This window comes from Theropithecus gelada, chromosome 1 (assembly GCF_003255815.1).
Source record: "Theropithecus gelada isolate Dixy chromosome 1, Tgel_1.0, whole genome shotgun sequence".
In the NCBI taxonomy this organism is placed as follows: Eukaryota; Metazoa; Chordata; class Mammalia; order Primates; family Cercopithecidae; genus Theropithecus; species Theropithecus gelada.
The window spans coordinates 180074160-180088812 of record NC_037668.1 but is presented as its reverse complement, the minus strand read 5'-3'; the positions used below and the strand labels follow the sequence as shown (position 1 = coordinate 180088812).

At 35.4% G+C, this 14653-nt stretch overlaps 1 protein-coding gene across 1 annotated transcript in view; it reads left to right on the top strand.

Annotated features, from left to right (window-relative positions):
• Positions 1–14653, top strand: part of HMCN1 (hemicentin 1) — a 452346-nt gene that overhangs the window by 224861 nt on the left and 212832 nt on the right. Inside the window, exons 16-19 of the mRNA XM_025362857.1 lie at positions 5611–5805; positions 8779–8874; positions 10071–10198; positions 12259–12403. Of these exons, the coding sequence (XP_025218642.1) occupies positions 5611–5805; positions 8779–8874; positions 10071–10198; positions 12259–12403 (564 nt within the window). The remainder of the gene's footprint in view (positions 1–5610; positions 5806–8778; positions 8875–10070; positions 10199–12258; positions 12404–14653) is intronic.

Genomic DNA, 14653 nt, shown 5'->3' with positions numbered 1-14653 from the left:
GTGAATTTTGTTTTATCTTCACTTATACTCGAAATCTTCATTCCCCGTGACCCTTTCTAAAGCAATGGCTTTTTCAACTTTTATTCCAGTAATTGTGCTGACAGAACCATCAACATAAGCCAAATTATTTGTTTATTGTAACCTTGACCATTGTTCACAATTGCCAAATAACTTAGTATTAAAGTCAGTACCATTCATGTTTCTGTTTTGCATTAACTATTACCATATTCGCTGTTAGATCTTTCTCATTGTAGCTCACAATGTTAGGAGTTGCTTCATTTTTGAGGTTTGCTTGTCATCGATGCTACCTTGGCTTCTTACCTAGTGCCTGGTCTTCTCATTTGCCTTGTTTTGTGATACCAGTACATATATTCTTTGACCTTCAGCTTGTTTTCTTGAATAACAAAGGTTGAATAGACCTTGTCTGTTCACATCACACTGTGGTTACATATTCTAGCAGATGTAATATGTAAATGCCAAGAACCATGCAAATCACAGTTGTAGTGATAATTATAGTTATCATTATTAGGTTTGAAGGTAAACACACATGAAATCAAAACTTTCCCCAGAACTTATATAGTGGTTAAGTAAATGGTGGACTCTGACAGAGAATGGGTTTTCTGCCTAACTTTTCTCATCTATAAAATAATGATCTAAGTGGTACCTACCTCATTGGTTGGTTGTAAAGATAAAACGAGATATCATCATAACGTACACCTAGCATATCAGCTGCTATTGCTGTTCCCCTAAAGCTGTTTAATGAAACATGTATCATGTAAATGAATATTAACTTCACACATTAAGTGGTCATTATGATTCTTTGAACCTTGAAAAATCATATGGAAATGCCTATATAATAGCAGCTTAGTATTTAAGATTAAGCATTGGGATTTTAATGTGAAAGTCACTGTTTCAGCTTAACTTTTTAAAGAAAGGGCTTGAGACAAGTTAAGTATTAAGCTTAGTAGTGCATAAAATTGTTCATTTGAGTTCCAAAACTATTGGGCATAAATTTAAGTAGCTTATGACTTAGGAAGAAAAACATGCTTTTATCCATATCATTTCAACTTTCAGGTTGTTTTTGTGGTCATATTACTTCATATCAACAGTACTAGATCAAAAAAATAATGAAAAGGCTATTTAATATGATTTTTGAGTTCTAGCTTCTTGTAGTGAATGCCCTTTTTTCTATTACTTATTATCATGGTTTTAAATTATGGACATTTCAGGTCAACAGGGAAAGTTACCAATGATTTTTATCCTTTGTAAAAAGGGATAGTGAATTGTGAAGTCATTTGGAAGGAAAGAGGACTGGCTACATCAAACAAAAAGTTGGCTTGGCAGTGATTTTATTTGTAGCATTCCATACCACACAGGGTTTGAGTCTTAGACTGTGGTTTCATGCTTTGTGGTTTGGTGGAACCAAAACAATGTGTCCAGTCATTTTAGGAAAGAAAATCTCTGACTAAAATAATGCAAGAGTCACCATATGGAGTACATATATTTAATTGTCCCTAAGGGAACTAGAATAATTTTATGGAATAATTTTTGGAGCAAGATGGTCAATCTGTTTCTGATTTTTGTATTTGCAGAATAATGTGTGTACACAACCATATCTATATGTAAGTTACAGAAAAGTTATACTGTGGCATTAACCCCGTGCAGATTTCAAGATGCTTGCAAATACTTAGGATCTCAGAGGATCAAACATCATCCTAACAGACTCTATGAAGAAGAAGCCAAAATTGAAATTAACCATTGATACATTAAACTAACCACAGAAATTAACCTAGATATATTAAACTGCAGTTGAGAATAAGTTAACTCTACAATATTTTTTTTTTTTTTTTTGAGATGGAGTCTCGCTATGCCGCCCAGGCTGGAGTGCAGTGGCCGGATCTCAGCTCACTGCGAGCTCCGCCTCCCGGGTTCACGCCATTCTCCTGCCTCAGCCTCCCGAGTAGCTGGGACTACAGGCGCCCGCCACCTCGCCCGGCTAGTTTTTTGTATTTTTTAGTAGAGACGGGGTTTCACTGTATTAGCCAGGATGGTCTTCATCTCCTGACCTCATGATCCACCCGTCTCAGCCTTCCAAAGTGCTGGGATTACAGGCTTGAGCCACTGCACCCGGCCTTACAGTATTTTTAATGAAAGTTTATATCTGAATGATTATTATATACTAAATGATTAGTAAAGATCATCTCTTTTAACAACATAAGGTAGGAAATGTTATGCCTTTCTTGTTGATGGGGATATTTTAACTGGAGGAGGTAAAATCATTTTCTCAAGCTTAGAGTTGCCATTTGAAGCCACTTAGTGTGCTCTTCACCTCTCTAAGCAAACAGCCTCCTCTGTAGAAGCACCATACATGGTAGTACACTCACTGCTGTTCTCCTTTCCCTTAGTTTCATTAATGTATTTACCATCTACCCACTGTGATTCACTTGGAGTTCATGTTGGCTACATTCAGGAGTAGGAAGTATTTAAAAAGCTTCTTGGCTGTGTTAGGAGTTGCTTCATTTTTGAGGTTTGCTTGCCATTGATGCTGCCTTGGCTGCTTACCTAGTCCCTGGTATTCTCATTTGCGTTGTTTTGTGATACCAGTACATATATTCTTTGACCTTGTGCTTGTTTTGTGCATGATGCTGTTCTCAAAGCTGCTTTACAACAGATGACTTCTCCGGTCTTAATTGAGTTTTGTTGGTACAGGTTGAGGTTTGCTTACCCTTTTTTATTCCAGTTTGTTCTTGGCTTTCTTAGTTCTGAAAATTGAAATCTGCCATCATTTTTACTGATGCCTGTGTTGTAATGTGTCAGTAAACTGGGTTTTCTTCCAAGTACTTGGTTGATTCCAGGCTTCTGCATATCTTCGTGCTGTTCTGGAATTTATTTTCTGTCCATCACTGCATTTACCTGCCCATACTCTGAGCCTAACGTATCTGGAAACTTTTAAACTTAACTTCCATTTTTCAGAACAGCCACCTGCTTTAGAATAAATGACTTCCATTTATCCAGAGAAAAGTAACTAGGTCTTAGACACTTTGTGTATTAGTCTGTTCTCACACTGCTATAAAGAAATCCCAAAGACTGGGTAATTTATGAAGAAAAGAGGTTTAATTGGTTCACCGTTCTGCAGGCTCCACAGAAGGCATGGCTAGGGAGGACTCAGGAAACTTAAAATCATGGCAGAAGGCAAAAGGGAAGCAGGCACATCTTACATGGCCAGAGCAGAAGGAATAGAGCAAAGGCGGAGGTGCTACACACTTTTAAATCACCAGATCTCATGAGAATTCACTCACTATCCCGGGAACAGCAAGGGGGCAATCTGCCCCCATGGTCCAATCACCTCCCACCAGGTCCCTCCTCCAAAATTGGGGATTACAATTCGACATGAGATTTGGGCAGGGACACAGATCCAAACCATATCACTTAGAATAAGCAAGCTATGAGCTATTCTATTAACTATGTTTAAAATATGTTTATTTTGCCTATTATTTTTATAAGTCAAATTCCCATATAGATGGATTAAGAAAAATATAAACACTGATACACCATTTATTATAAAATCATATTGTTCAATTGTGGTATTTAACCTAATTTAATTTGTTTGGGTTCAATAAATAAATACGAGGGCTTCTGAAATTGCCATGTGAAAGTTCAATGTACTGGGTCAAGGTTGTTATATACACTTATGCACCAGACACACACACACACACACACACACACACACACAAACACACACTGGGTTATTACTGAAGTGTTGTCATACTGATTCAAAAATTCATTCACACATATCCAGTGGCCATGAATAACGCACAAAGTACTATGTTAGCTGCTGTAAAAGATAAAAATATGGTTACAAATATAAACTCTCTAGGAAATAAAAAACAAACATAGTATAACAACAGGTTGAATGTGGTGATTGCTATGAGAATGGTAGAGAGTGAGTTCTCTGAAACTTTAGAGAGGGAAGAAATCATGCTCATCTCAACTGGTAAGAGATGGCGTCATAGAGGAGGGGGCCTTTTAAACCGATTAAAAGATTGCCAATATTTCAACAGCTAGAGATCAATAGCAGACATTACACTTATGGGAGGTGGTAATAACAAGGTACTGATAAGAGAAAGGTCAGTCCTTGTTTGGAGAAGAACAAGGGATGCTGACTGCCCAGGTAGTAACATTTATAAGGGGAAATAATAGGAGATGAGGCTGCAGAGTTGGAGGAGTTTCTTTAACCTATGCTAAAAACCACTAATGCTGCTGAAGAGACAACTGTACATCAAATCCAGAATTCCCATGGGAAGAAAAGTGATCTCTGTAAGAATATTTATGAACCTGCTAACTAGTATGACTATGAGTAGTTGTGAGAAGCCATAGAAAAGGGGAAGTTAATATAATAGCAAAGAATGGTGACTCCAAAGTTGAATTGACTTGGCTTTTAATCCTTCTTCCATAATTCAACTCCATGTGACACTTAGCAAATTAGCTATCTGTGTTTCAGTTTCTTCATCTATAAAATCAGAGTAATAACAATATCTACCCCATAGAGATATTGTGAAGATTAAATGAGATAAATGATGGACAGCACTTAACACAACCTCTGACTCTGTAAGTGATAATTATCATTTCTAAACAAGATTTAACCTTGACTTTATCAAGGAGCCTTCCCTAGGGTACACCTCTTAGAGTCCTGTATGAGCAGGTTTCATCCATTGCCTCCAGAAGTACCCTCTGTAGTTCTCCTTACCTGATGTCTCATCACCCATAAGTTTCCAGGATGTATTGAGAGCCTCATCTATTTGAACTTGCTGACAGTATCCTCCCTAAACAGGATTCCTATGTTTGCCAAGATGTGCCTCTGATGTATTTCTATGTCTTCCTCCCTGATCTCTGTGGTTACCTGAATTATGTGGATATCTGTAGCCTCTTATCTATAATTTTTATAGTTTCTGAATCATTTCTTAATTCTGTCTAAGACATTAAACTCTCCCTATTCTCTTTTTATCAAATACTACATTCTGTTACTTTAATTTGTATTATTTATTCTCAAATTTAAATTTCTCTAATTCAAAAATGTGAAAGGTATGAGAAGCAAGAATATGATCTTGAACAAGGATATAATTTAGGAGTAAACAGTGTTAGCTTGTTATATAGTGATTATGAAAGAATGAACTCTGGTATAAATTAATTTAAAAATTCAACCAAAGGAGCGAGTTATGGAAAGTGTCAAAAATATCTTATTATAAGGCCCACTTATGTATAAGACAGTCTTAAAGTTTGAGCAATTTGACAGAAACTAAAATTGAAAACAAATTTTTAGAATGAAACGTTCTCTTTATTTAAGGTAATTATAATTTGAACTCCCACTCTTTTTTATCATCTATCACTTTAAAGAAATGGTTGGGCTTCTAAGTGTCTCTCTTCATTTATAAAGCAAAAAAGAAACACTCACTGTTTTTACGTAAGAGAGGAATATCAACGGGGTAAATTTACAATGTAATATGAACAATAATTCAAATTAAATCAGTTGACAGTTTAATATTTAAGTTTATGTTTAATATACCTGGATAATATACCAATGACTTTTTTGTTGTTTGTAATATCTTCCAGCACCTCCAGTTTTCATACAAGAACCTGCTGACGTGTCTATGGAAATTGGCTCAAATGTGACATTACCTTGTTACGTTCAGGGTTATCCAGAACCAACAATCAAATGGCGAAGATTAGACAACATGCCGATTTTCTCAAGACCTTTTTCAGTTAGTTCCATCAGCCAACTAAGAACAGGAGCTCTCTTTATTTTAAGTAGGTTGAAGGAAATATATTTTGTATGAATATGTACTTTTATATTGTACATTTATGTTTTATACATAGGTATTGCTATTTAAAATAATATATTAATCTTGCCAACACATTTTATGTTCATTGCATTTTACTTTGAAATAGTACTGGCATTTTATATTTGGGAATTATCATAAATGAGTTATATTTTATTCAAATGTATGTCATTAATTTATCGTAAAGGCTCATGAAACAATATGACTTCTTCATCCCTTACCATTTCTTATTGCAAATAGAGTCACCTGAGCCTCTACATAGATAAGTGGTCACATTACCTTGATTCTTGAAACAATTGTTGTATAGAAAGGTAAAATATTACTATTAGTTTACTTTACTTATTTTGTCCAACAGTACATAACAACACAGGGATGCGTTGGAAACTCCTTTATTAAAAGCTGTATCTGCCTGAAGCAAAAGATCCCTGCCACCCCCACAAAAGCCAAATACTTTCTCATCTAAATATTTTATAAGCTATTCAGTATTCAGATATTTGGAAGCACCTTCTATTTTTTCAAATAATGCTAAGAATAATTGCATGGTGTTACCAGAGGAGGAAAAGCATTTAGATAATTAATTGCATTTTTAAAAATAATGGGATGTTTGGGATATTTTATAGAAAGCTTTCAATCAGTTACTGCTAAGTTAATTATTTTATTTTTATATTTTGGGTGGGTACGTGTTCTCATTCTGTTGCCCAGGCTGGAGTGCAGCGGCATGAACTTGGCTCACTGCAAACTCCACCTCGCAGGTTCAAGCAGTTCTCCTGCTTCAGCCTCCCAAGTAACTGGGATTACAGGTGTGAACCACCACACCCAGCTAATTTTTGTATTTTTGGTAGAGATGGGTTTTACCATGTTGGCCAGGGTGGTCTTGAACTCTTGACTTCAAATGATCCACCCACCTCGTCTTCCCAAAGTACTGGGATTACAGTTGTGAACCACCATGCCTGGCCCAAGTTTACACAGTATTAAATGTACATTGGCCACTTAAACTTCTAGGTATCAATTACATTGTCTACTAACAAGTGCTTCAGTGTTCAGCTCTGTGGTGAACTCTATGGTGGACAGAGTCAGATATAGGGTCCCTCACCCAGGTAGTTTGCAGTCTGTTCTCTGAGTGGATGCCCATAAAAGGAGCTACTGGGAAACACACATCAGATTGGGTCAGATTGTGCATGACTTGAATGTCCAGGTGAAAAAAATGGATTTGATGAGCTAGAAGTTAGAGAGCCCCATTCCAAGTTTGATAGGCAGGAAAAGGTACATGAAAGTGCTGTTTCAGAACAACACTGCTACAAGGTAGGAAGAGAGATGAGAGAAATGGAACATTGAAAAGCTCAAAGAGTGATGATGAGAAACAACCCAAATGTTGAAAAAAAGTGAGACCTGAAAACAAATTAATTAGAGGAGAGGAAAGAAAAGGAAGAATAAAAGAGCTCAATATCTTGAGCAACAGTTGCCTAATTGTCAAAATTAAATTGTCTGAAAGGAAATTAGTGATTAGAAACTTGGTTCTCATGGTATGTTGTTTTTCTGCACAAATTAGCCCAAGAATTCGGAATACAAAAAATATCCTGGGTAGAACTAATGTATGATTTATTAATTGGGTGGTTTGCTGAATTTTTATTTCCAAATGAATGTCTGCTATTTAGAGTGGATGCTGACTTAGTTTACCAGATGCAGTTCTACAATTAGATGCATATGGTTAGCAGAGGAGTGGAATCTTTGTCATGGTTCTTTATCTGAGATAATATGGAACTATTCATACTGGAAAGCTGCACTTCTCTCTGTTCAAATCTTATCAATAGATTAAACTGCTTATTTTGGGTCATATATTTACAAGGTTACACCCATTCCCCTATTTAAAATTCTCTCCTTCCTTCCTGATTGCTCACAAGACAAAACCATGCTCTTGAGAAGGTACCAGCCCACCTCTTCAACTTCAGTCTCCTGACTATCCCCACACAACCTATAGCTCAGTAGTCCCCATCCTCATGGCTCCAATACCCTCTTTAATTATAAATATTTTGTAATATCATTTTATTATCTGGAAAAATTTTATATATTTGATCTAACTACATAAAAAATTATGTTAATATCTAACACATACAAATGAAAAATGAGGGAAAGTAATTTATATTAAAATAATGTATATTTCATTATGTAAATACTCTGGCATTGTCTACACAATATGAAGATACATTTATGTGACATCATTATGAATTCAATAGCTCAAATGCAGGCTCACGCAGGAGTATAGGATTGATGACTCAAAAACTCCAAGCTGGTGAAGTGATTTTCTAAGATGATGTGCAATTATTATTAAAGTTCTGCCTTCTGTGCATACAGAATTAGATTGTAGACTCATGTAGTTACAAACAAAGTTATGAAATACACACAGTTCAGTGGGAGCTTCAAAATCGTGCTGGACTTGGGAAAATTGTTTCTTTGCGAATCTGCCCCATGTATCATCTCTCTAGTTTTTACCCACTGAATGCCAGCAGACTTCTCCAGTCATTGCATCAACTAAAAAATCTCCCCTGCAAGCTTCTAACACGGTGGTGGTGCAGAGTTCATTGATGGTGCAGCTTTCCATTCTTTGTACGGGCCATGATTTTTCTAGTCATGCTCTTGCTTTTGTTATCTATTAGATTTGGACTGCCCTTCCTCTATTCTACTCACTCAGATATTACCTCAATGTGAATCCTTCTCTAATCGCCTTCATGCAGTCACTTCTGTCTCTGTTTCCAGAACTCACTGTCTGGAACTCTTTGTTAGTACTTATTTCACTGTGGTGTGACTGATGGTTTCTGTGTATGTCCCCTCCTCTACCAGAAGGCAGTGCACACTTTCCATCCACAGATCTCAGCACTGTTTCTGGCACATAGTTAATGCTCCATAGATGGTATTGCATGAGTAAATGAGTTCTTCCTTTTAGACTTATGGGCAAGCGATAAAGGAACCTATATTTGTGAAGCTGAAAACCAGTTTGGGAAGATCCAGTCAGACACGACAATAACAGTGACCGGACTTGGTAAGATCAATTGAATGTCTACATACCACGGTCTTCAAAATCATCAGACTTCTTTTACTATGTCATCTCTTGCCTGTGCCACTTAAAAAAAAAAGGATAAATAACTAATTACTAGACCAACCTTCCCTTCCCTACCCCATTTCATATTTCTTAGAATGTTAGTCCTGGAAATAACCTTAGAGATTATCTGCTCCAAAATGAAGGGCAATATAAATAAATTGTTTTAAATCTAAATATGAATACACACATGCACACGCGCATGCACACACACACACACCCACACATATTAGAGTCGTAGTCTTTTCTGATTCCCTTTTTACATTTGTTATTTTAGTCAACATGGAATTATTTTTGTGTATGATAGGTAAAAGTATAATATCATTTATTTCCAAGTAGTAAGACAATTGACGCAATATGTATTATTGAATATTATCTTCCCACTGACTAAAATACCCATTTGATCACATAGTAAGTTTATGTCCCCATGTCTATTCCTCAGAATTCTATTTCTGAAATAGTACTACATTGCTTAAATTATTATAGCATTTAATGTGTTTTTATATCTGTCAGTACACGTTTCTCATTAATAACCTTTTACACAGTTTTTAAAATATGTCTTCATTTGTCTATGTATAAATTTTCCAAGTAAAATCTCTTAGGGATTTTACTTTATGTTAAATTTATTCATTAATTCTTAGAGAAGGGCATATTTACAATACTCCTTTACCATTCCATCTAAGAGAGTCAACCTCGTATTATTTGCTTGAGCTATTACAACAGCATCCTTATTGATCCCATTTCTTCCAGTGTACTTACTTTTCAGATTAGTATTTCCCCCAGAAATGATCCTGATGATTCCACTTTTCCATTTATAAATGTTTTCAGTTACTCTCCATTTGTCTACTGAATATATTGCAAATATCTTGGCTTGACATTTCAGGCCTTCCATGTCATAAGTATTCCTTTTTACCTTCTTTACTTCTACACTAATGTATTACCTATCCTTTTGCATTCCCCCTACTTAGAAGGAGACTTTAATTTTTACTTTCAAAATCATACCCATTTTCATGTAAATATTTTGTTTCTGAAAACTCAAATTTTTATAGCATAACTCATAGTCTTTGGGGCCTGTAAAGTGGTTTACCTTTCTTTTGAGTGAAATAGAGTTGAAAGTGCCTGTACTGTCTCTAATTTAGTTGCTCCACTTATTGGAATCAGCCCTTCAGTGGCCAATGTTATTGAAGGACAGCAGCTTACATTGCCCTGTACTCTGTTAGCTGGAAATCCCATTCCAGAACGTCGGTGGATTAAGAATTCAGCTATGGTAAGAACATTTTAAATGCATGCATTCACATTCCTAATTTTCTTTTCTTTTTTTTCCCCCCTTTGAGATGGAGTTTTGTTCTGTCGCCTAGGCTGGAGTGCAGTAGTGGGATCTAGGCTCACTGCAACCTCTGCCTCACAGGTTCAAGGGATTCTCATGCCTCATCCCCCAGAGTAGCAGGATTACAGGTGCCTACCACCATGCCCAGCTAATTTTTGTATTTTTTAGCAGAGATGGGGTTTCACCACGTTGGCCAGGCTGGTCTCAAACTCCTGACCTCAAGTGATCCATCCACCTCGGCCTCTCAAACTGCTGGGATTACAAGTGTGAATCACCACACCTGGCCCACATTCCTAATTTTCTTGAGTAACAAGTAATGTATTCCAGTCACCAAAAGTATCAATTTAATAAATATACAAAAATATGTTTTTATAAGTATACCAAAGCTTTTCTTTATTATTAACATTTTTGTTATTCATATTATTTTGACATTAATGAAATGGAGAAGTAGTGTAATTTTCATAATTTTATATTAAATTCAGTGTCACTAGAATATAGAAGAACTGAAGCAAGTATTGTTATTTTCATAGCACTTAAATATTTTTGTGCTCTTCTTTTTAGTACATTATTAAACGTTAATATTCCCATAAAATTCTTCCATTTTGTGTATTAGTCTTCATTATTATTACCTTTAAACATATCTTTCATTATGAACTATATAAAAATGTAGCTATATATTGTCATTGTTTTTCAGTGTAAATTTTTTTATGAAAGGATGTGAAAAATGTTTACAGTTCTATGAAATTTTTTCTGTAAATAAGCTATCTATGGAAATAAATTTTCTTCTGGTTCAGAGCATTTTTCTTTCCATTTTCCAGAATATTGGGACTCACTCTCTTGCAGTACTTATTAGAAGTGAATATGCTGAACCCAGGAGGTAGAGGTTGCAGTGAGCCGAGATCGCGCCACTGCCCTCCAGCCTGGGTGAGAGAGCGAGACTCCGTCTCAAAAAAAAAAATGAATTGACTCCATCTAAGAAGATGTAAAATTTCATATTTGCATAAAAACCTGAGAAAAAATAGCAAACCTCACTTAAAAACAAATGCCCTTGTAGAATGATAGTATTTGAGCACACAAGTATCTTCACACAAGTATTATTCAAGAAATAAGAAATAACAATTAAGAGAGACTGTAATTAGAGTCTCAAGAAATATACAAGAAGTATATTTTTGTATATTTACTTCTTACTCAAGAAAATTAGGAATGTGGGCCAGGTGTGGTGATTCACACCTGTAATCCCAGCACTTTGAGAGGCCAAGGTGGATGGATCACTTGAGGTCAGGAGTTTGAGACCAGCCTGGCCAACATGGTGAAACCCCATCATGTGTGCTCAAATACTATCATTCTACAAAGGCATTTATTTTTAAGCAAGGTTTGCTAATTTTTTCTCAGGTTTTTATGCAAATAAAAAGCAGTGTAGGTGGATGATACAGATTTACAGGCGATCATTCTTAACTGAAAATATTACCAGACTTCCCTGACACAATTCATATATCACATATTGTCCACTAATATTTGCATCTGTTACCTAACAAGGGCGGAAGTTGAGATTAAGTCCTTCTCCCTTGGTGTAAATAAGGGCTTATGTGCCAAAATAAAAATATCAAATGGCTTGCTGGTGGTAATAAGGCCTTCTTGGAAAAGAACAAGTTAAGCCAAAAGTAAAAATTATAGTGAAATTTGGGTTTTGAGTGATGACAAAATTTACAGGAACATTAAACAAGTCATATCTGTATCTTTCTTTTTTTAGCTTGTGCTTAACTCTCTGATAAATATTAATAGGTATAATATTTGGAGGTATATCAGGATTAAATTATACAATCACACTCTTGGTAACATTTATGCTCATCATTTTTCACTTAAGGACATTCAAATATTTTGTGTATAGACTTTTAGTAACCCGATTGGAAAAAAAAAAAAAAAAAAAGGCAGATTCTTTTTGACTCTCACAACTCCTTTCTTTTTAAATAAAAATTACCTTTTTTTTTTTCCCCTTTAAGTTGCTCCAAAATCCTTACATCACTGTGCGCAGTGATGGGAGCCTCCATATTGAAAGAGTTCAGCTTCACGATGGTGGTGAATATACTTGTGTGGCCAGTAACGTTGCTGGGACAAATAACAAAACTACCTCTGTGGTTGTGCATGGTAAGAGACACACCCAATGTTATTGTTTTCAAACTGTGTACAAAGTAGTTGTTCCTATATTTTAATCAAATAACTCTGTTCCTCTAATTACAGTCTCTCTTAATTGTTATTTCTTATTTCTTGAACAATATCTACATTGTTAATGTTGTTTCCAGATTTCCCTTTTTTATGTACACAAAAAGACATTCTTGGGAGTCACCAGCTGAGTCTGGCCAAGGGCTTTTGTAAGTGGTTTCTTAATTGTTAAAAGTGACCTTGGCTCTCAAAGAATTATGTTTAAAAATACATTTTAATTTCAGACAAGCTGAACTCATTATACCCTCCAGATTGCCTTTTCTTTCTGGATTGTGCAACAAGCATATCCTTACTAATGACCCCTTTGTGTTTGAGCTAGAAATGACCTAAGCTTTTCTAAAGGTCACCTCATGTGCTCCAATCTTCTTGCATGTTAAATAACTTAAAGGTCACAAATAAGAAAATCCAGAAGCAATCTTTTTCCATTCGTGACTAACAGTAACCAGCTTTTTACATCTCAGTAATTGACAGCTTCATAGTTTAAGAAATTGTCATAACTTTTTTGTATACTTGCTTTAAAGACTGCAACACTACTTTTTTAAAAAAAACAAAAACAAAAACAAAAAAACCATTGCATTAAAAATAGCTTTGTGTACAGAGCTGAATATCTGAAGGAAGAAAGTAGCACAAAATACCTATTTTTAGTAGTTGATTTATTCTTTATTTAGAGTGTGAATTGGAGAGTCCAGTAGTTTTCCAATTCTGTTTGGTCTGTTGACAATATCACTGAATGCAGACTATTTTCTTCTATTTTGCCTGCTTCTCTTAAACAGCCTCTTCCACCTTTCTCAGTTTTACATTAAGTATCCACCAACATCACCTTAGATATTCTTGAAGAAATATTATTTTGAAGAAATACTAAAGCAACACTAAATTAGTTATAACCTAGAGGAATAAATGCATACTGACAGATTGGATATGGTTGTGTAACTATTTTTCAAGAAGACCAGACCATAGATTTCCTGAACAGTGCTTATAGACTGGTTTGAGAATCTAGTGTAGGAATGCCCTCATGTTCTCCCTCTCTGGCTTCTAGTGACTGCCTAGAATATTGTGTTGAATAGGATTCTGAGGCTGAATTTCACTTGAAAAAATGACAGAATTAATTATGATGTCTTTCTTGTCAGAGGGGCGAGGATACCGACAAACCAATGATATGGTATATTGTGATACAAGCAGTTTTAATATTAAAAATTAAGAGATCATTTCACAGCATTCATTGGTCCATTTTAGTCCAAAATGAGTAACTAATTTAGTCAATAGAGTTAAAAAATTAGTGCAGCCATTTGCCATTAACTAAATCTAGCAGCCATTTGCAGATGGATGTGATGCAGCCTAGCAGCTCTCTATACCTCTGTATTTATGTTAATTAGCAGGACCGTTCCTTCATCATTCTGTGTCTCCATTTTTAAGAATACTCATTAAAGGCTGTCAATCCAGTTCTTAAAATAATGAATGAATACAAGTATAAATGTAAATTAAAATGACAAAACAGTTTAATTGTCATATTGGTTTATATAGATTGACAATCTGAAAAGAAACTTCTCTTCCACACCCAAATGTCAACAGATTTCAAAACTGTTGCCTAAATTTGCCACTTTTCTTTATTGCTGTCAAACTCAATATGTTTGTATCAAAATGGCTTATTCCATGTTGCCACAAATTGACAGCATAGTTGAAAGATGAATATCCCATGATTACTCTGAAAACTAAATTTCTTGCTTTAGAGAGTAGCCTGGCATTGTTGTTTAGGGCTGGGGATTTGCTGCCAATTCTTTAAGAAGAAATTATCTAAAGAGTAAACCCAGCCATAGGAAAATATGAGTATGTAGCATATCTAATCTAAGCCCCCCAAGGAATGTTTTTGCACTGAGGTTTCTGGTGTCTCTAGTTCTAAAAAACTTCTCCAGAGTAGTTATGATAATCCTTGAAAAATCTGATTTTAAGGAAGAGAAATGATGAGTGATTGAGCTCCTGGGAGCGGTTCCAGTCTCATCTTTCCAGAGGATGGAAAGGAAATGCCTGTTATAGATTGGGCTTTTATTGTCTTCTTCTCACTATGTTAGGAACTTTCATATATGCAAGCTTCTTTAATCAAAATCACCATTTTGAGAACATTGAGTATTGATAATTTCTGTTTGTGAGAGTTGGTTCTGATTATGATTTACACAGAAT